The 23,710-nt window shown below is 42.4% G+C and overlaps 1 protein-coding gene across 1 annotated transcript in view; it reads left to right on the top strand.

Annotated features, from left to right (window-relative positions):
* LOC137518873 (NPC intracellular cholesterol transporter 1-like) overlaps positions 1-23,710 on the top strand; it is a 124,791-nt gene that overhangs the window by 78,877 nt on the left and 22,204 nt on the right. The window contains exons 11-18 of the mRNA XM_068237267.1: positions 363-465; positions 646-835; positions 5,622-5,804; positions 7,455-7,569; positions 8,496-8,623; positions 10,417-10,557; positions 12,827-12,916; positions 13,035-13,225. Of these exons, the coding sequence (XP_068093368.1) occupies positions 363-465; positions 646-835; positions 5,622-5,804; positions 7,455-7,569; positions 8,496-8,623; positions 10,417-10,557; positions 12,827-12,916; positions 13,035-13,225 (1,141 nt within the window). The remainder of the gene's footprint in view (positions 1-362; positions 466-645; positions 836-5,621; positions 5,805-7,454; positions 7,570-8,495; positions 8,624-10,416; positions 10,558-12,826; positions 12,917-13,034; positions 13,226-23,710) is intronic.

Here is a 23,710-nt window from a genome sequence, read left to right as displayed (position 1 = left end):
TTTTTTGGCAGAAAACTTGACAACTTGTAATGGGTTTAATATACTTCAGCATGATTGAAACTGCAAATGTGATTTGGTAAAGAACAATTGTAAACAAACTGATGCTGTTGTGCTTAGCAACTAGTTGGGCTGCCTCTGTGAAAGAACATGATGTGGTCGGTGTTGGTTTGTGTCCATTGTTTGCTGAATTTTCTTTCATTTTCAATGCTTGGTGTGATTTCATCTTCAATTAATACATTCCAGTAAATTGTAGAAGTGTGTGCAACATATTTTCAGATGATCATCCTAATTATCTGAAATAGTCCACAATAATAGCATGGCAGAGACCTGGGGCTGTGTGCTGAAATTCTGTTTTATTTCAGGAGAGGCATATAACAATGCTACAGCGCTTGTGATTACCTTCCCTGTCAACAACTTCCACAACGACACTGAAAGGATAAACAAGGCCCGTGCCTGGGAGAGAGAGTAAGTTTCAGTTTGACATTTCAGTATCATAGACATAGCCTAGCATAACCTTTGCTCTAGATAAGCGGTCTTCATGTTGCTGAATCCTGCACATTTCTGTTACATAGAGGTAATGCAATGTTACTTCCTCAGCACAAATACATCGTTATCACCATATATGGATTATCTTTCCTTCACCAGATTCATCAACTTTGTGAAAAATTACAACAACCCAAATTTATCCATCTCCTTCTCTGCTGAGAGGAGTATTGAAGATGAGCTAAACAGGGAAAGCAACAGTGATGTGACAACGGTCCTCATCAGTTATGCTCTGATGTTTGTCTACATTTCTCTGGCTTTGGGTCAGATCAACCAGTGCAGTAGCATATTTGTGAGTAGTGTTTTATCCTTCTGGATTTTCCATTTTACTAATGCACTGTTAACGTACATTGAGAGACTATACTTTCTACTGAATGCTTTGTATAAACAAATCGCTCAACTCGAACACAAATACTGTTTTGTAGACACTGAACCGTTTAGATCTCAATTTGTAACTGTTTTGTAGTCATAGAGCTGTTTAGATCTCAGTACTTAACCACTTAATGACATGCTGACTTATAAAAAGGTCCTGCTAGAGCCTCTTAATGGCTCCAGGACGTTTTTATAAGTCAGACAGTGCTGCTGCCGCATTGCGCGTGCACGTGTGCGCTCCTGTGGGTACTCGTGCATTCCCGTGCACGTGCAAATAGTGGGGGAAAAAAACACCAAAGAAAAAATCCACCTTTATTTCTAAATAATATATTGTCACCATACTTTGTACTAGGGACATAATTAAAATCTTGTGATAACCAGGACAAATAGGCAGATAAAATGTGTGGGTTTTATGTACCATAGCAGTGTTTATATTAAAACCATAGGGGATGAAATTGGAGAAAGTGTATTTCTTTCATTTTTTCCTTGTATTTCCCTTTAAAATGCATAGAAAATAAAATAATTACTGAAAACAAATATCAACCCCAAAAAGCCTAATTGGTGGTGAAAAAAACAAGATATAGATCATTTCATTATGATTAGTAGTGATTAAGCTATTGGCAAATGAAAGGGATGAGCACGGAAAGGTGAAAGTTGCTCTTGTCCGTTAGGGTAAATACCGCCATGGGATAAAGTGGTTAAAGAGACACTGAAGCGAAAAAAAAATGATGATGATTTGTATGTGTAGTACAGCTGAGAAATAAAACCGGAGCAGAGACATATGTCTATTACTGTTTCCAGTACAGGAAGAATTAAGAAATTCCAGTTGTTATCTATGCAAATAAGCCATTGAGCTCCACAACTTTCAAAGTAGCAGAGAGCTCTGTCTTCTGAAGGTTATTCTCAAGTGTCAGTCACTATATTGTTTTTTTTTTCTGCACAGGACAGGTCAAAAGTTCACAGCCTGCTCTGTAAAAATCATTTAGACTGCTAAGTAGTGTGTAAACTGCAAATATTAGAGAATTAAGACGGTGCGGATCCTGGCTTTTGAGATCGATTATTTCCAACATGTTCGATTTGATTTCCGAGCATTTTTTGATCAATTTCCGTGCACTTTAACAGGAAATCTATCGGAAAATGCTCGGAAATAGATCGGAAAGCAAATCGGACATGTTGGAAATAATCGATCTGACAGTAAATCGGCCAGAAAATCTCATAGTATGTACCCAGCATTAGGGATGTGTCACTAGCAACAACTAGTTGTGGCTAAACTTAAGTACATGTTAATGGAGTTGAAAGAAAAAGATTTTATCGGCGCCAACAGGGGTTTAACTTTTGGGGACCAAGTACGTTGAATCAACATCCAGCAGGTGGTGCTACCGTTCTGACTGGGCGTTGATTCAACGTCCGCTCTAACTAACCATCCCGACGCGATCGTGCGCACCGGAGAGGGGAGATTAAGCTGTCATATGACAGCTGACATCTCCCATTAGTGATCAGCAGCCATCGCGTATGGCTGCTGATCACGTGATCACTACGATCGGCGTCTGATCGTAGTGATCAATTTGACAGCTGCAGTGGGGGGGGGGGGGGGGAGAGGATCCACTCACCTCCCTGCCGTTCCCGCGACGATCGGCGCCCCCCACCGCTCTTGCCGGCATCTCTGCTCCTTCTGACTTCAGCACCGGGTCCCGGCTTGATGACGTCATCAAGCCGCGACCCGGAACTGAGCGGCAGTAGGAGCAGAGATGGCGGCCGGAGCGGCATCGTCGCTGGAGCCTGGAAGGTGAGTGATGGCTGCTGGCAAGGGGGGACACCTGGCCACACGGGGGAGACAGCCCGGCCAGACCCTGCAGGGATCAGGCTGCCTGAGCCCCCAAACGCCCCCCACCTTTCTGTAAAAATGCCTGGTCCTGAAGGGGGGTCAGGCGGCCGGTCCCGAAAGGGTTAAACAAACGACCGCTGCTGAGAGCAAGACAATGTCCAAGGTCCATTTAAATGCAGTTGCCAGCAATGATTATTATACAGTCCTCACCTTTCTTAGCCATGCACACTACAGTCACTAGTTTGAGTCCCAATGACCTGATGATCATGTGACTGTTGCGTCACATGACTGTAGGGGTCAGCAGGCCTCAGAAGACTGGTAGAACTGCTCACAGCATGATTACTATGAATAGAAACTTGTTGCTGCTGCTAATTGCTAGGTACTGAATCACTGATCTAATATATATAAATATACTACTAAATATACTACACCCACGCCTAGTTTAGAATTAATTCTGGGATCAGCAGCATAGGAGAAAATAGAAGACAGAGAAGACAAGACTCAGAACGTGCTTTTCTCCTGGTGCACTCAAATGCTCCACGGGCGACCAGGATCATTAGGGAGCCTTGCCCAGAGATTCCTTACTGTTTAAGGTACAGGCTTGAGCCGGGATTCAAATTCTTGTCAAAGGGCTCAAATCCCACATCAAGGGCAACAGCCTTACTAGTACGCAATCCTGACAGTGTACGAATGTACGTGCAAACCCTAGAGATGGGCCTGGCTTCTTCATTTATTTTTTACAAAATGTTAATTGCCCAGCTGTAATGCTCATCTTCACAGTGATGCAACCAGCACCGTTACAGCACCTGCTTTATATCCTTGTTCTTTCAGTGATCTAGAAGGTTTTACAAAATAGGAAAAGAGGGGCTTGGATGTAAAGAGCTGGGAATATCTTGGTCCACTGTACTGAGCTAAATGTTTCTTGCCTCATATGTTGGCAGGACACCAGGGAACTTCAGCCTTGCATGCTTTAAAGCACCCCTAAAGTGAGAGGGATATGGAGGCTAACATATTGATTTCCTTTTAAACGATGCACATTGCCTGGCTGTCCTGCTGATCCTCTCTTTACAACTTTTAACCAGTAGAGCGGGAGGGTGCCAACCACCCAATCATGTTACCAGAATTCCTCTGTGAAGATTCCTGCTGGGTCCCCTAAAGTAGACTAGTGCTGGCAAATTCACAGCCATAACCTGTTTTTACTTTACCTGGTTCCTGTGATTTTGGTCAAGGATACAAGCGGCAGCAAGTTGCCATCACTGGTAAAAGACACAATGGGCATGATTCTCAAAGCTTTTTCATCTGTTTTCCTCTGTTTTCACCTTATCTGTTACTTTTTTAAGCTTCCAGAGAGCAAAAATATAATATAATTTAGGTAAGAAAAGTAATATTACTTTGAGTGATTATTTTGCTTGTAAATGTCCCAAATTTGTATTTTTATCAACTAGGTGATAAATAAGTCATTTATGAGAAGTTTTGTGAATAGAGCCCATTGTGGAGGCCCAGCAATCATTTCTGAGAGCTTCTACAATCTGCTGTAGAAAGTGTTATAGGCAAAGAAACACCACATCAGTCAGGAAAATGTCATTTCAAAGGGCAGTCTGCAAGGTCTACTTCCATATTCTCATGAGTTCCTGCTTCCTGTAAAGGTCAGATCTTCCCACAAGTGCCAAAGGTAATATTATTGATTTATAAAGCACCAACGTATACCATGGCGCTGAAACGTTGTCAATCATTTTAGCAAGTGCGTCTCCAAAATTAAGCTTTTGATTGTAACATATGTTTCTAAATAACAAAAGGAAAGTGACATGGAATGAATATTCCTCAGCTGATATTTTGGCTGGATACTAGTGAGCTGCAGTCTAGCATGCTTATTGCCAGCTTAGCTGCTTGGCTGGAAACCATTTTGACGCTCTGTAGAGTTCCGCATTATTCCTAGTTGCCTACTGTTCCTGAAGACAAAAACCACAGGAAAAGTAAAAACAGCGTTTATTTGCCCTTCTGGTTCCTGTCATTTTCATGAAGGCAACAGAAGAAGACCATCATTGAAAAAAAGACACCATGGGCATGATTCACAAAGCTTTTTCACCTGTTTTCTTCTGTTTTCACTTTTTCTATGTTACATTTTTAAGCTTACAAAGAGCAAAAATATAATATAATAATAATTTAAGGTTAGAAAACTAATATTGAAAGTAAGTTAATCAGGAATAACTTACTTTGAGTGATTATGTTGCTGGTAAATGTGCCAAAATGGTATTTTTATCAATTGGGTGATAAATAAGTCATTTCTGAGAAGTTTTGCGAATAGAGCACATTGTGGAGGCCCAGCAATCAATTCTGAGAGCTTCTACAATTTATTGCAGGAAGTATTATAGGCAGAAAATCGGCACATCAGCCAGGAAAATGTCATTTTTCAAAAGGCAGTCAGCGAGTTCTACTTCCATATTCTCATGAGTTCCTGTTTCCTGTAAAGGTCAGATCTTCCTACAAGTGCCGTTTTAGTTGCATGTGGTTCCTGACGAGTGGATTTTTCTTATGTTTCTAAATTCACAAAGAAAAAAAAAATCATAACAAAACAGATACGGTAAGATTAACACAGCCAACAGTGAGATTCAAATACACAAGGGAACATTATATGGAATTAATGTTTTATTTTTACCCTTTCACCTTTTTTTTGAGGGGGGTCGTTTGGGTCTTATAGACTTTACACAGCAGTTCTTTCCCCACATACTTATGATGCTGTGCTTTGAGCCCAGATATTCTGCTTTTAGCTGGGGTGTTTTATGCATATTTGGAAAATTAAATTCTATCATTATGCCTGTTCCTCATTTATCGATTTTTTTGTTTTGTTTATTTTTATAACTTTATCTTCTCCTATCTCCAGGTGGATTCTAAGGTTTCCCTAGGTATAGCCGGTATCCTGATTGTCCTGAGCTCTGTAGCCTGCTCCCTGGGTCTCTTCAGTTATGCTGGCATTCCACTCACCCTCATTGTTATCGAGGTCATCCCATTCCTGGTTTTAGCAGTTGGAGTTGACAACATCTATATAATTGTGCAGTCTTTACAGGTACAGCTTTATGCTATCCAGTATATTGTATAAATGCTTGTGACTCCTCTGTGCTTGTGACCCCTCACATGCATAGATTTATTGATTCTCTATAAAGGTGAAGATTGTTACCTATTCAGAAACCTAGATCATCTATTGGGATACTTGCAATCAACTTTTGTGATACTTGGAATCCCTGTTAAACTCCCAGAGACTCTTATAAAATGATTTATGTTTATATAATTGGGAGGATGGTACATCCATTTTCTATTTGATGTCTTATTACCAGTGCAATTCCTTAGAGCAGGGGTATCAAACTCAATCACGGCCAAAATCTAAAACATAGTCTAAGTCGTGGGACAAATCGTTTATTAAGATTTAACATCTATTGAACAATCTCAAACTGAGTGGCATAACTGTAGCGAACATGGGGGGCCTGCTTCTCCCCCTTCGGCAGAGTAGCGCAGTGGAGCAGATTAACCAGTTGAGGACCACAGGTTACACCCCCCTAGTGACCAGGTGATTTTTCACAATTCAGCACTCTGCAGCTTTAAAGAGACACCTAGGCCTAAAAAAATGATCAGTTTTACTCACCTGGGGCTTCTATCAGCCCCCTGCAGCTGTCCCGAGCCCTCGCAGTCACGATCAGATCCTCCTGTCCCCCGCTGCCAGCTTCTTTCACTTCACCAACAGGCCTGGCCACGCATAGCCTTCTACGCGTTCCTGTCCGCAATATCGTCCTGCACAGGGCGCTATTGCGGACGTGAACGCGTAGAAGGAGACGCGTGGCCAGGCCCGTGTAGGGCCTGTTAGCCGAAAACAAATGTAACTGCACGGCCATACAACTTGGCTCACAAATTAATCTTGCCTCCTTTTCTTCACACAAATAGGCCTTTCTATTGGTGGTCTCTGATCGCTGCTTCGATCGTTAGTTTTTTTATTTTTTTAGAGCTTTTTTAAAACAAATTGTCATAGTTATGCCCACTCAAACAGCATGAGCTTGTATTTTTTTCAGGATTCATGAAGTCTTCTGCAAACAACCTAATCTCTCAGTAGGATATTCAAGGGTTTATGACTTTTTCTGAAGTAAACTCGATCATTACTCGATTTTCCTGTGCGATCTACCAATAGATCAGATTATGTCATAGGATAGAGGAACAATCAGTTATTTTCCATTCTGCACGATCAATGGAAATTGGAAGATATCGGTTGATCGTAGAGGAATCGGCTACTGTTCACATGATTTTGGTTACAGAGCATGGAGGCACAACATTGTTCACATCGATAGTGAAGAAGAATCGCATAGGTAGTTGCATGTAGCGTGTGGGCCACTAAGTCGACCAACTTTTGATCAACCACACTGTTGTTGCTTGCCCAATAAAGTTGATCGCTTAATCGCTCGATGGAAAATCAAGTTATGTATTTCTATCTTTAGCTAATGGTCACCTAACCGATCTTCGGTGACTGATAAAGCGATATCTTCATAGTATCACAGGAAAAATGATTAGTGATTAATACACCACTTGAGTATCCACAATGCATGCCCTGAGGACTTGTTTGAGGGTTCTGCTCTGTAAGCAAGCCAACAAATGCGCAGAATATTGCTCTCGCAACAGTTTGTACTGAAGTATAATATGACTTTTCATTTTAACCTGTATTTTATTTTTCCAGAGAGATGAACGCTTGCAGAACGAGAAACTAGATGAACAGATTGGCAGAGTCCTGGGTGATGTTGCTCCAAGCATATTTCTGTCCGCATTCTCGGAAACTGTGGCCTTTTTCCTAGGTTTGTTCTCTATTGCTATATATTAAAAGGTTGTTTACAGTTCCTAAATTAATTATTTCTGCATTCTTGAAAACACATTTTTTCAAGGCTTCATGAAAACTAATTGCACAGCTTGTAAGCTTGAATCTTTCTGCTTGCTTCTTGTTGATGATTCATGATTTCTGGTTGCTGCACTGTGCACCGTGGTATGAGCTACTGGTTGTTACCACATTAGTCACCAACTATGATGAGTATTTTCACCTGTGTTCAATCCCAGTTTGCATTTTTAGTGAGAACTAATGACACGTGCTTGCAATAGAGAATGGTCATTGAGATGCTAATTTTTCCAACTTGGATACAAATTGTATGCATCTTGGAATTGGTTTTATCCAATCTGATAGGATGTGCTGCCCCAGTTATAAGCTGCATACAGTTTGCAATAAACTTTTACACAAGAAAAATTAGAATGTCATTGACGTATCTTATTTCTATCTTATAACACTCACATAATGATTCCAGTAGTTGTATAGCGGTTTTCTCCTGTCGGAATCAAAGCACCCGAGAGGCAGCCACTAGAGAGCACTGAGTAGGCAGTAACAGTGTTAGGGAGACTTGTCCAAGAACTCCTTACTGAATAGGTGCTATCCAGCCACATAGTGTGAGAGCCTTTCTAAATCTATCCATGTTCAGTACAGTTGCACTGACCCTACTTACTACAGATAAAATAGCCTAAACGTTGCTCAGTCAGGCTCCCAGGAATTTACCCCTTTGTATGTTTGTATAGAATGTGCCAGTATTTGCTTCTAGTGAAAAATGCTGTATTTTCTGTATGCACCAGTACTTGCATTCAGTGTTCCAGAAGTTGGGCTTTGTAGGTTATCATCGAAAGGCGATTGACAGGGGTAATTAAGACATTAATAAAATGTGAGCTTGTTGTGTCTCTGCAGGAGCGCTGTCCAGCATGCCAGCTGTGCGGACCTTTTCATTGTTTGCTGGCATGGCAGTCTTCCTGGACTTTCTGCTTCAGATCACCTTCTTTGTGAGCCTGCTGGGTTTGGATATCACACGGCAAGAGGTAAATGTGGAGTTCCAAAATGTGCCATTTTACAGTGGTGGCTAGATAGGGAATTGGTTAAGGACACCACTTTTGACACATCATACCAGGGTTTAAATTCCTGGCTGCAGTCAGTTAAAGAGCCTATTCAGTCTAATTTAATCTTTTCATTGTATTGTCCCATAAAGTTATAGCTACCTGTCAGGACTGCTCATCCTAAATAGCTCCCAGAGCCGTCGGCTTTTGGCATGTAGTTCTGCCCTACTGCTGAAAAAATGCTGTGGTGTTTTTTATCTCCAGTAACAAAAACACCACAGAATTTTTTTCAGCAGGGGGCGGGCTACCCACTGGAAGCCGGTGACTCACTGGGACCCTTGCCAGGCTCCTCTTTCTGCACCAGCATGGCTGTCCTGTGGCTGCATGAGAACAGCCACACCAGCGCAGTAGCAAGGAGCTGCACGTGGATGAGTGGCTCCAGCTTACTGCGCAGTCGTGGTCATAATCACGCAGTCGCAGTACAGCGGGGAGTGCGGCTGTGCAAACATATCCAACAAGCTCTTGCCAGATATGTTTCAGGGGTCTGTGCAGGAAACGGTGGGGGCGAGAATGACACAGTAAGTATCTATGTCAATCTGCTTTAAGTACACTTTGAGCATGGTTTACACAAAAACAGATCTACTTTAACCTATTGACATAGTAAAAGTAACATTAGAAGACTGTCAAGCTCAGTTGTGTGAATGTTTAACTGTTTATTGTTGTACCCAATATTAAATAGATCTCTTGTGAGCAGTACTGTCACATATGTGCACTCAGCTTGTATGAAGTCTTCCTAGAGCCGGGATGACTCCAAAGTTGTTTCTTTTATTTCTTGGTGCATCAACAGTGGAGTTGGTGTTGGTAGCAGATATATTTAAAATTATTTTTTCTGACCCGATCACCAGCATGATGAATTAGTCACTGGAATATGTTTATTTCTACCATACTCTGTTTTGTTTACTGTAAGAGTGAACAGAGATGCCAGCAGGATAAAAGGTTCTATTCGTGACCTTGAGACTATACTGTGTACTCCTATCTGTTTATTGCCTGAGGTAGCGGGAACATACCCGTGAAACGCGTTGCACTGTTTGTTTTGGAGTATATTAATAAACCTGTTGTCATAAAACTGACGGTATCTTGCCTGCTTCGGGGAGACGAGTCCACCACCACCTCCTGAGGGATTTTAAGCCTTTTAGAACCTTTTATCCTGCTGGCGCCTCTGTTCACTCTTACATTATCAATATCCACCCCTGGTGGAGGGGTTGATCCCCATTTTTCCTTATCTACAGAGAGCGACTTTTAATCCTGAGTGAGGACAGGTCTAATCTCCTCACCTGCCTATATAGTGGTTACCTAGGCGGTAACCCACGTTTGTGAGTATATACATTATATACTTTTCATTTCCAACCCCTTGTTTTGCATACTACACTATATTGGGCTCTCTGTATTTCTTTTATCTTTACTGTTTTGTTTACTGTCCATGAGGAGAAGATTGTCATTTCTACTGATCATGCAATACTTACATAAACTAACTACCGGTATAGCATATGGGGTTATACAGATACTTGTTGGGTTACCAGATACTTGTTGGGTTGTTCTGAGAACAAAATAATGTCAGATTGTGTACTGTTGTATGGAAATCATCTCTGATTTCTTTTTTTTTTTTGGCTTTGTATATTTGGCATGTGAAAGTAGCTCAAGGAAACTTGACTTTCACTCTCTGACCTCTGCTAGAAGAATGAATGAAGACTGATTGATTTATTTTTTCATGTTTACAGAAGAACCGGCTGGACATCCTGTGCTGCATTCCAGGGTGTAAGAGGAGTCGCAGGACCGAGAAACCGAAAAGCTGGCTCTTTTTGTTCTTCAAAAAGATCTATGCCCCTCTGCTGATGAAAGACTGGCTGCGGCCTATAGTGGTGCGTATGATAGACATACTAGTTGACAAACCTCACTGTACGTAGTTTCCTCTTGTCTGCAAACCGAAAATCAGAATTGACGGCCTGTATGCATAATTTCAGAGAGGATTTTTTTCAGGGGGTAAGGAATAGTAGTGGACAGACGGCAGTACAAATATGTTTCTCTGTCATCCACTTACTAATGAATTTCTCTACAAGAAATACAAGATATAATGATTGTTTTGTCACTTTTACATAGTTTGAAAACTTGTCATCAGTTGCATTTCACTGGTTGTCATTTCATAACACAAGATCTAATTCACTAAAAAATGTGCACATTCACTATTCAGACAGGAACTCGCTATACAGTACTGCAAAATAATGACCCACAACCCCTCTCGGCCAGTGATCTGCCTGGCGTATTACTTCAGCTGAGAGCATTGTTCTCTCCACTGTGTGACCTCATACCCGTGCTGTCCCACATAGGAAGATAACATGTCATTAGCCTGGAGGCTAGCGACACGTATGTACAGCTTCAGCCCTGCAATGTCACCAAGGCATCGGGTGCTGATCCCCACCAGGCCACATGCATCTTATTGTGAACATGTGTGGAAGGCTTTAGTCTCTGAACAATCATGCTAATCAGATGTTTCTGACTTAAAGAGACTCTGTAACATGAAAAACGTCCCCTGGGGGGTACTCACCTCGGGTGGGGGAAGCCTCAGGATCCTAATGAGGCTTCCCACGCCGTCCTCTGTCCCACGGAGGTCTCGCTGCAGCCCTCCGAACAGCCGGCGACAGGCCCGACTGTTCAATTCAATATTTACCTTTGCAGGCTCCAGCGGGGGCGCTGTGGTTGCTTTCGCTCCGAAGGAGGCGGAAATACCCGATCTCAGTCGGGTCCGCTCTACTGCGCAGGCGCCGGAGACTTGCGTCTGTGCAGTAGAGCGGACCCGACGGCGATCGGGTATTTCCGCCTCCTTCGGAGCCAACAGCCGTCAGAGCGCCTGCGCAGGAGCCAGGAAGGTAAATATTACGTCACCGCTGTACGGAGGGCTACAGCGAGACCCCCGAGGGACGGCAGACGGTGTGGGAAGCCTCATTAGGATCCTGAGGCTTCCCCCATCCGAGGTGAGTACCCCCCAGGGGACGTTTTGTCGTTACAGATTCTCTTTAAAGAGACTCCGTAACAAAAATTGCATCCTGTTTTTTATCATCCTACAAGTTCCAAAAGCTATTCTAATGTGTTCTGGCTAACTGCAGCACTTTGTACTATCACAGTCTCTGTAATAAATCAATGTATCTTTCCCTTGTCAGACTTGTCAGCCTGTGTCTGGAAGGCTGCCAAGTTCTTCAGTGTTGTGGTTCTGCTATGCACTCCCCCCTCAGGGGGGAAAGAAACACACAAATGATCTCTTGAGATTCAAAAGGAAGGCTGTATACAGCCTGCTTGTGTATGGATGTATTTTCTATGTGTGGACATACTGTACATCAACCTACTTCCTGTTTTGGTGGCCATTTTGTTTGTTTATAAACAAACTTTTTAAAACTGTTTTTAACCACTTTTAATGCGGCGAGGAGCGGGGAAATTGTGACAGAGGGGAATAGGAGATGTCCCCTAACGCACTAGTATGTTTACTTTTGTGTGATTTTAACAATACAGATTCTCTTTAAGTTTGACTTCATTTGCTGCATGCTTGTTTCAGGTTTGTGAGTCAGACAAAGCTGATGCATGATAGATCAGCAGGACTGCCAGGCAGCTGGTATTGTTTAAAGGAAATAAATATGGCAGCCTCCATATCCCTGTTAATTCAGGTGTCCTTTAACTGGGAGTATATACTAATACGTAAAAAGCAAGTTTAAGGGAGCCAGGACCTATAATTAATTACTATTCCATTTAATAAATGGAATAGCAATTAATTATAGGTCCTGGCTCCCTTAAACTTGCTTTTTACTAATTACATTATATATAAGGTGGGACGGACATATGAATAGTACTGAGGTTGATGTCCCGTATCTTTCTTTTGAGTAGTATATACTAATACAGCTACTATAATCCACTGGACCAATCCACATCCAGCTGGAAGCATTGGTAAAGCCAGTGTCTTGTCTCACAGGGCCACCAACCCACTATTCAAACAATAAAGCAGGAGACCGCACACTACCGGCTGCAAATCATTGCTGTTAGTGGAAATCAGACTGCACGCTGCATATTACAGACCTCCTGGTCCAGTATAATAATATTTGTACAATTGATCTATAAGTACCGACATTCTTGTATATCTTACAGGTGTCTGTGTTTGTGGGAATGCTCTCATTCAGCATCGCTGTGGTCAACAAGGTGGAAGTCGGTTTGGATCAGTCGCTGTCGATGCCAGATGTGAGTTTATTTTTTAACAAATGTATTCATATGTATTAGCATTACAAATCAAAGCATTGCATTCTATATCAAAGGGCAATATGTTATTCTAGTAAGCTATTTGTATTTGTTTCTGCAGGACTCTTATGTGCTGGACTACTTTGAATCACTGAATAAATACCTGCACAGCGGCGCTCCGGTGTATTTTGTGGTGAAGGAGGGACATGACTATAAGACAAAGGAAGGCCAGGCTATGGTGTGTGGTGGAGCGGGGTGCAACAATAACTCGCTGGTGCAACAGATTTTTTATGCAGCACAAATAGATCAATAGTGAGTAACTTGGGGTCTGGTACTGGGTTGCTATGTAAAGTAATACTTGCGTTCCTTTTATAAAAAAGCTATTGCTGTGTATAGCAAAAAATAGAGGTACGGGATATCACCTCAAGTTGGCTCGTCTCACCCATGCATTAAGTATCAACAAAAAGAAGGATATAGGGAGCACAGAGCTGGTGTAGTAATAAAGTATGAAAATTTATTGCAACTTCTTATGGCCTATAGACAAACAAAAAACAGACAAACATGTACCCTCCCTTAAAAACAATCCCTGGAGCAACTATGGGGCTATAGCGACTGCGTGAGACCGGAGTGCACTCCTATATAGTCCTTTAGCATGCATATATATACTTTGTCTTTTTCTTCAGGCCCAACATTGACTTTAAATCCAGGTGCAAACCAGGTACCGTCACCGGCAATAACACTTCCAATCAGCCCGTATTGCCATTCATATCATTATACACCTCTGCAACAGGGTTGCATACGCATCTCATTACTGACACTGCAAACGTGTCAAACCTCCGCTCCCCGCAGATGAACCACAACTTATTGCCCGATCAGCTCCCAAGATTAACAGCAGCCATTCATGAAAACCTGCCGTAGATATATCTCACCACACCGGTATGTCGGTCGTCATCGGGGCAGCCTGCGGCGCTGTGAGGGTTCCTTGTGGTGTCAAACGTAGTGCGGGGGGAGGAAGAGATGCGGAGGTACGGGTGATCCAAGCCGGGACGCACTTCCGGATAGCGCTGTGTGTCACGTGACGCGTTTCGTCACGACCCACGTGACTTCTTCAGACGTGACGTAGGTAGGGGTGTGCTTCCTTTTATGGCTTCAAAGTCCTATTCTTTGGCTTGAGCCAATCATATGTAAGTTAAAACAGTCCGTTTACTGCCATCTGCTGGCCATGTCGGCTATATGCACCTGAAAAATGGTGACAGGGCTGTTTTTCCGCGTTTGTAAGGCATTAATGTCCGCCTACTTGCGTTTTTTTACAAAAAAGATTTTATATTCAAGTCCCTATTGAGGCCTTTTGGATATAGACTCTCACACTTGTATATCCACATCGATTCTTTTCTCAGGAGTTGAGTGTCATAGTCCCCGCGACGTGGGCTAATATTTAGTTTGTATATGCCCATAAAACGTAGACCAGATACATCAGCATTATGGGTGGTTTTAAAGTGCAGAGCCAGGGGATTCAGTTTCTTTTTATCCACATTGGTACTTTTAATATTAGAAATATGTTCACCAATCCTAGTATTTAGAGGTCTATATGTTTTCCCAATATAAATTAAGTTACATGGACACATAATCTGATAAATAACCCGAGGGGTATTGCATGAAATATAGTCATTAACATAGAAGGATTTTGATCCATCAAAATTGGGGAACTGACTACTCTTATGGACATATCGACACATATCACAGTCTAAACATTTATGCATACCTTTTTTAGAGGTTTTACATTTAGGGGGACCACCCCATCCAAATTCACTTCTAACTAGAAGGTCATTTAGATTATTGCTCCTCTTAGCAGCCATATGTGGGTAGTCACCCACTATTTTTGCCGTGATTGGATCCCTTTTTAGGAGGTGCCAGTGTCTCTGTAAAATGTCTTTTATCTCCATGTAATGAGCACTGTATGGGGTCACGACTCGTGACACACATTTAGTTGAACTTCCAATTCTAGGATGAGATGGGGGTATCATCGACTGTTCCTCTGTTCTTTTTAAGAGATCCCCCCTATTTCTGGCGAGAGCTCTTTTGTATGCAGTAATAATAATCCTGTTTGGGTATCCCCTTGACAGCAGCCTAGCCCTCAATTCACCCGCCTCTCTTTCAAAATCACTTATATTACTACAGTTTCTGCGCAATCGCAGAAACTGCCCGGTGGGCACAGCCCATTTTTGGGCGGGTAAATGGGAGCTACACGCCGACAAGAGGGTATTACCCGCAGTGGGCTTTCAATACGTGCAGGTCTCTAGGGAGGTCCCTATCTTTTTAATCATCAGGTCAAGGAAGGAGATTTCTCTGGTATCATATGTATAGGTAAGAAAGATGTTCCTATCGTTCAAGTTGAGTTCTGCCACAAATTCTTTTAATTCAAGGTCGTTTCCTTTCCAGAGGAGGAGGATGTCGTCCACATAACGTATCCAGAGGGCGACGTGCTCTGCGTACCCACGCGTGCACCTCACCACCTCCTGCTCCCAATATCCTAGGTGAAGGCACGCGTAGGCCGGGGAGCACGCCGCCCCCATTGTGACACCCCTCTTTTGTCTGTATATTGACCCCCCAAACTCAAAATAGTTGTTTTCCAGAATTAGCTTCATAGAGTCCAAGACAAACTCGGCATGGGACTCGTAACCAAGATAATAATTCGTTAGATAAAATTCAAGAGCCTCCAAACCCCTAGAGTTGGGGATGGAGGTAAATAGGGACTCTACATCTAGTCCCACGAGTAGCCAGCTCTCTTCGACGCACACACCCTCGATGCCTGCCAGCACATCCCTGGTATCCATTACAAAAGAGGGTAGGGCTGTCACAATATCTTTAATTTTAAGGTCAACATAGCTAGCTAGTTTTTCTAAGGGACCGTTATTCCCCGAGACAATCGGGCGGCCCGGAGGGTTAAGTAGATTTTTATGGGTTTTTGGTAAAAAGTAAAAAGTAGGAATAGTGTATTCGGTTAGAGTTAAGTATTTCAATTCTTTCTCAGTTAATACACCCTCAAGAAAACCCCATTGTACTTTAAGGTTGATTTTTTCCATCAATCCCCTGAAGGGGCTTGCATTAATCCTCTCATAAGTTGATCTATCATTAAGTAATCTTCTAGCTTCCAGTTCATAGTTACTGGCTGTCATTAAAACAACGTTTCCTCCCTTATCACTTCTTTTTATAATGATCCCAGGGTTGGTTTGGAGCATTTTTAAGGCCTCTCTTTCTGACCGTGATAGGTTGTCCCGACCTTTTTTGTCCCAGTCAATGCTTTTTAGATCTTCAGCCACAAGGTCCATGAACATGGACACATGCCTGTTTGAGCTCAGAGGGGGCATATATTTTGATTTTGGGAAGACATCAACATGCAAGGTTCTGGGGCGACTGGCCGTTTCGGCTTCCTCAAATAGATCATCCAGATCAAAATCATCTATATCTATAGGGGCAGGGGGGTTACCATTATCCAGGGATGTACTGGGGGCGTCGGAGAGGTGCATGCGTCTCAGAAGAACCCTACGTAAAAATAATTGGATTTCTTTGAAGGTCTCGAATTCACAGCCATTCTGTTTTGGACAGAAGCTAAGTCCTTTACGTAAAAGGGAAATTTGTGTTTCAGATAATTCCTCTTGTGTTAAATTAATTACATCCAGTGATTCCTCGGGGCGCCCCTCACTTAAATCTAGCGGGACGACCCCCCTTTGTTCTGCCTCTGTCTCAACTGCATCCCTGTCTCTTCTTCTTCTTCCTCGTCTCCCCCTTCTCCTCTTCCCTTTCCTAAAAAACGGGGATCCTCACCCTTGGTCTGCTTTTTGTCCAAATTTTTGTTACTGTTTCTTTTACGTCTATTATATTTTCCCTTCTTACCCCTATTTCTGGGTTTGTTGGGGCCAGCACTGTCCTCATGACCTGAGGTATCAGTCCCTGACTCTTCCGTGTTGCTACCCCAGCCGACACGTCTGCCTGGTCCACGCCTGCTTCCATATTTTCGACCGGTTAAATTAAATATGTCTCCATTTTTATAATCCTCAATATCACGATTAAATTTCTTTTCTTTAATTTCTTTGATTCTTTCCTGTTCTTTTTCCATATCCTTTTTTAATCTCTCATTTAGTTCTTGAAAAGAATCTTTATCTTTATACTCATTTAGTTTCTGTGTGCTTATCTCAAGTTCTTTTTCAACATCCTTAAATTGGATTTTATCCTCTTTTACAAATATTTTCATGATTCTAAGACCATGTGCTTTGCACTCCTTTTCCCACTCAGGGAGCATGCGTAGAGTCTGCAGATGTTCGGCCGGGGCTACTCTTTCTCTAATACCTCTTGGGATGATGTTTTTGTCTATGTATCTATCCATGCTTATAATTTCTAGCTTTTTCTTAATAAATTTAATAACAATGCGTTTATGTTGGTGAAATAGTCGTACCAATAGCAGTTTATCTTCGCTAGCAACCTCATCCTCTATCCCCTCATAGGGATCTTCAGAGTCCTGTGAGGTGTCAAATTTAGGTACATAAGCCATTGAATGAAGTTGAACCAGGTTAAGTTAATTCGTAAATTAAAGTATAGTTGTTATCCTTATTAGTACACCAGGGATATCTACCGTAGCAAAAAATATCAAGCAAAAAATAGAGGTACGGGATATCACCTCAAGTTGGCTCGTCTCACCCATGCATTAAGTATCAACAAAAAGAAGGATATAGGGAGCACAGAGCTGGTGTAGTAATAAAGTATGAAAATTTATTGCAACTTCTTATGGCCTATAGACAAACAAAAAACAGACAAACATGTACCCTCCCTTAAAAACAATCCCTGGAGCAACTATGGGGCTATAGCGACTGCGTGAGACCGGAGTGCACTCCTATATAGTCCTTTAGCATGCATATATATACTTTGTCTTTTTCTTCAGGCCCAACATTGACTTTAAATCCAGGTGCAAACCAGGTACCGTCACCGGCAATAACACTTCCAATCAGCCCGTATTGCCATTCATATCATTATACACCTCTGCAACAGGGTTGCATACGCATCTCATTACTGACACTGCAAACGTGTCAAACCTCCGCTCCCCGCAGATGAACCACAACTTATTGCCCGATCAGCTCCCAAGATTAACAGCAGCCATTCATGAAAACCTGCCGTAGATATATCTCACCACACCGGTATGTCGGTCGTCATCGGGGCAGCCTGCGGCGCTGTGAGGGTTCCTTGTGGTGTCAAACGTAGTGCGGGGGGAGGAAGAGATGCGGAGGTACGGGTGATCCAAGCCGGGACGCACTTCCGGATAGCGCTGTGTGTCACGTGACGCGTTTCGTCACGACCCACGTGACTTCTTCAGACGTGACGTAGGTAGGGGTGTGCTTCCTTTTATGGCTTCAAAGTCCTATTCTTTGGCTTGAGCCAATCATATGTAAGTTAAAACAGTCCGTTTACTGCCATCTGCTGGCCATGTCGGCTATATGCACCTGAAAAATGGTGACAGGGCTGTTTTTCCGCGTTTGTAAGGCATTAATGTCCGTTTTTTTACAAAAAAGATTTTATATTCAAGTCCCTATTGAGGCCTTTTGGATATAGACTCTCACACTTGTATATCCACATCGATTCTTTTCTCAGGAGTTGAGTGTCATAGTCCCCGCGACGTGGGCTAATATTTAGTTTGTATATGCCCATAAAACTCAGACCAGATACATCAGCATTATGGGTGGTTTTAAAGTGCAGAGCCAGGGGATTCAGTTTCTTTTTATCCACATTGGTACTTTTAATATTAGAAATATGTTCACCAATCCTAGTATTTAGAGGTCTATATGTTTTCCCAATATAAATTAAGTTACATGGACACATAATCTGATAAATAACCCGAGGGGTATTGCATGAAATATAGTCATTAACATAGAAGGATTTTGATCCATCAAAATTGGGGAACTGACTACTCTTATGGACATATCGACACATATCACAGTCTAAACATTTATGCATACCTTTTTTAGAGGTTTTACATTTAGGGGGACCACCCCATCCAAATTCACTTCTAACTAGAAGGTCATTTAGATTATTGCTCCTCTTAGCAGCCATATGTGGGTAGTCACCCACTATTTTTGCCGTGATTGGATCCCTTTTTAGGAGGTGCCAGTGTCTCTGTAAAATGTCTTTTATCTCCCTGTAATGAGCACTGTATGGGGTCACGACTCGTGACACACATTTAGTTGAACTTCCAATTCTAGGATGAGATGGGGGTATCATCGACTGTTCCTCTGTTCTTTTTAAGAGATCCCCCCTATTTCTGGCGAGAGCTCTTTTGTATGCAGTAATAATAATCCTGTTTGGGTATCCCCTTGACAGCAGCCTAGCCCTCAATTCACCCGCCTCTAATGATAGATCAACTTATGAGAGGATTAATGCAAGCCCCTTCAGGGGATTGATGGAAAAAATCAACCTTAAAGTACAATGGGGTTTTCTTGAGGGTGTATTAACTGAGAAAGAATTGAAATACTTAACTCTAACCGAATACACTATTCCTACTTTTTACTTTTTACCAAAAACCCATAAAAATCTACTTAACCCTCCGGGCCGCCCGATTGTCTCGGGGAATAACGGTCCCTTAGAAAAACTAGCTAGCTATGTTGACCTTAAAATTAAAGATATTGTGACAGCCCTACCCTCTTTTGTAATGGATACCAGGGATGTGCTGGCAGGCATCGAGGGTGTGTGCGTCGAAGAGAGCTGGCTACTCGTGGGACTAGATGTAGAGTCCCTATTTACCTCCATCCCCAACTCTATGGGTTTGGAGGCTCTTGAATTTTATCTAACGAATTATTATCTTGGTTACGAGTCCCATGCCGAGTTTGTCTTGGACTCTATGAAGCTAATTCTGGAAAACAACTATTTTGAGTTTGGGGGGGTCAATATACAGACAAAAGAGGGGTGTCACAATGGGGGCGGCGTGCTCCCCGGCCTACGCGTGCCTTCACCTAGGATATTGGGAGCAGGAGGTGGTGAGGTGCACGCGTGGGTACGCAGAGCACGTCGCCCTCTGGATACGTTATGTGGACGACATCCTCCTCCTCTGGAAAGGAAACGACCTTGAATTAAAAGAATTTGTGGCAGAACTCAACTTGAACGATAGGAACATCTTTCTTACCTATACATATGATACCAGAGAAATCTCCTTCCTTGACCTGATGATTAAAAAGATAGGGACCTCCCTAGAGACCTGCACGTATTGAAAACCCACTGCGGGTAATACCCTCTTGTCGGCGTGTAGCTCCCATTTACCCGCCCAAAAATGGGCTGTGCCCACCGGGCAGTTTCTGCGATTGCGCAGAAACTGTAGTAATATAAGTGATTTTGAAAGAGAGGCGGGTGAATTGAGGGCTAGGCTGCTGTCAAGGGGATACCCAAACAGGATTATTATTACTGCATACAAAAGAGCTCTCGCCAGAAATAGGGGGGATCTCTTAAAAAGAACAGAGGAACAGTCGATGATACCCCCATCTCATCCTAGAATTGGAAGTTCAACTAAATGTGTGTCACGAGTCGTGACCCCATACAGTGCTCATTACATGGAGATAAAAGACATTTTACAGAGACACTGGCACCTCCTAAAAAGGGATCCAATCACGGCAAAAATAGTGGGTGACTACCCACATATGGCTGCTAAGAGGAGCAATAATCTAAATGACCTTCTAGTTAGAAGTGAATTTGGATGGGGTGGTCCCCCTAAATGTAAAACCTCTAAAAAAGGTATGCATAAATGTTTAGACTGTGATATGTGTCGATATGTCCATAAGAGTAGTCAGTTCCCCAATTTTGATGGATCAAAATCCTTCTATGTTAATGACTATATTTCATGCAATACCCCTCGGGTTATTTATCAGATTATGTGTCCATGTAACTTAATTTATATTGGGAAAACATATAGACCTCTAAATACTAGGATTGGTGAACATATTTCTAATATTAAAAGTACCAATGTGGATAAAAAGAAACTGAATCCCCTGGCTCTGCACTTTAAAACCACCCATAATGCTGATGTATCTGGTCTACGTTTTATGGGCATATACAAACTAAATATTAGCCCACGTCGCGGGGACTATGACACTCAACTCCTGAGAAAAGAATCGATGTGGATATACAAGTGTGAGAGTCTATATCCAAAAGGCCTCAATAGGGACTTGAATATAAAATCTTTTTTGTAAAAAAACGCAAGTAGGCGGACATTAATGCCTTACAAACGCGGAAAAACAGCCCTGTCACCATTTTTCAGGTGCATATAGCCGACATGGCCAGCAGATGGCAGTAAACGGACTGTTTTAACTTACATATGATTGGCTCAAGCCAAAGAATAGGACTTTGAAGCCATAAAAGGAAGCACACCCCTACCTACGTCACGTCTGAAGAAGTCACGTGGGTCGTGACGAAACGCGTCACGTGACACACAGCGCTATCCGGAAGTGCGTCCCGGCTTGGATCACCCGTACCTCCGCATCTCTTCCTCCCCCCGCACTACGTTTGACACCACAAGGAACCCTCACAGCGCCGCACAGCGCTGCAGGCTGCCCCGATGACGACCGACATACCGGTGTGGTGAGATATATCTACGGCAGGTTTTCATGAATGGCTGCTGTTAATCTTGGGAGCTGATCGGGCAATAAGTTGTGGTTCATCTGCGGGGAGCGGAGGTTTGACACGTTTGCAGTGTCAGTAATGAGATGCGTATGCAACCCTGTTGCAGAGGTGTATAATGATATGAATGGCAATACGGGCTGATTGGAAGTGTTATTGCCGGTGACTGTACCTGGTTTGCACCTGGATTTAAAGTCAATGTTGGGCCTGAAGAAAAAGACAAAGTATATATATGCATGCTAAAGGACTATATAGGAGTGCACTCCGGTCTCACGCAGTCGCTATAGCCCCATAGTTGCTCCAGGGATTGTTTTTAAGGGAGGGTACATGTTTGTCTGTTTTTTGTTTGTCTATAGGCCATAAGAAGTTGCAATAAATTTTCATACTTTATTACTACACCAGCTCTGTGCTCCCTATATCCTTCTTTTTGTTGATACTTAATGCATGGGTGAGACGAGCCAACTTGAGGTGATATCCCGTACCTCTATTTTTTGCTTGATATTTTTTGCTACGGTAGATATCCCTGGTGTACTAATAAGGATAACAACTATACTTTAATTACGAATTAACTTAACCTGGTTCAACTTCATTCAATGGCTTATGTACCTAAATTTGACACCTCACAGGACTCTGAAGATCCCTATGAGGGGATAGAGGATGAGGTTGCTAGCGGACATAAACTGCTATTGGTACGACTATTTCACCAACATAAACGCATTGTTATTAAATTTATTAAGAAAAAGCTAGAAATTATAAGCATGGATAGATACATAGACAAAAACATCATCCCAAGAGGTATTAGAGAAAGAGTAGCCCCGGCCGAACATCTGCAGACTCTACGCATGCTCCCTGAGTGGGAAAAGGAGTGCAAAGCACATGGTCTTAGAATCATGAAAATATTTGTAAAAGAGGATAAAATCCAATTTAAGGATGTTGAAAAAGAACTTGAGATAAGCACACAGAAACTAAATGAGTATAAAGATAAAGATTCTTTTCAAGAACTAAATGAGAGATTAAAAAAGGATATGGAAAAAGAACAGGAAAGAATCAAAGAAATTAAAGAAAAGAAATTTAATCGTGATATTGAGGATTATAAAAATGGAGACATATTTAATTTAACCGGTCGAAAATATGGAAGCAGGCGTGGACCAGGCAGACGTGTCGGCTGGGGTAGCAACACGGAAGAGTCAGGGACTGATACCTCAGGTCATGAGGACAGTGCTGGCCCCAACAAACCCAGAAATAGGGGTAAGAAGGGAAAATATAATAGACGTAAAAGAAACAGTAACAAAAATTTGGACAAAAAGCAGACCAAGGGTGAGGATCCCCGTTTTTTAGGAAAGGGAAGAGGAGAAGGGGGAGACGAGGAAGAAGAAGAAGAGACAGGGATGCAGTTGAGACAGAGGCAGAACAAAGGGGGGTCGTCCCGCTAGATTTAAGTGAGGGGCGCCCCGAGGAATCACTGGATGTAATTAATTTAACACAAGAGGAATTATCTGAAACACAAATTTCCCTTTTACGTAAAGGACTTAGCTTCTGTCCAAAACAGAATGGCTGTGAATTCGAGACCTTCAAAGATATCCAATTATTTTTACGTAGGGTTCTTCTGAGACGCATGCACCTCTCCGACGCCCCCAGTACATCCCTGGATAATGGTAACCCCCCTGCCCCTATAGATATAGATGATTTTGATCTGGATGATCTATTTGAGGAAGCCGAAACGGCCAGTCGCCCCAGAACCTTGCATGTTGATGTCTTCCCAAAATCAAAATATATGCCCCCTCTGAGCTCAAACAGGCATGTGTCCATGTTCATGGACCTTGTGGCTGAAGATCTAAAAAGCATTGACTGGGACAAAAAAGGTCGGGACAACCTATCACGGTCAGAAAGAGAGGCCTTAAAAATGCTCCAAACCAACCCTGGGATCATTATAAAAAGAAGTGATAAGGGAGGAAACGTTGTTTTAATGACAGCCAGTAACTATGAACTGGAAGCTAGAAGATTACTTAATGATAGATCAACTTATGAGAGGATTAATGCAAGCCCCTTCAGGGGATTGATGGAAAAAATCAACCTTAAAGTACAATGGGGTTTTCTTGAGGGTGTATTAACTGAGAAAGAATTGAAATACTTAACTCTAACCGAATA

Source organism: Hyperolius riggenbachi, chromosome 5, assembly GCF_040937935.1.
Source record: "Hyperolius riggenbachi isolate aHypRig1 chromosome 5, aHypRig1.pri, whole genome shotgun sequence".
NCBI lineage: Eukaryota > Metazoa > Chordata > Amphibia > Anura > Hyperoliidae > Hyperolius > Hyperolius riggenbachi.
This window is presented reverse-complemented; position numbering and strand designations above follow the sequence as displayed.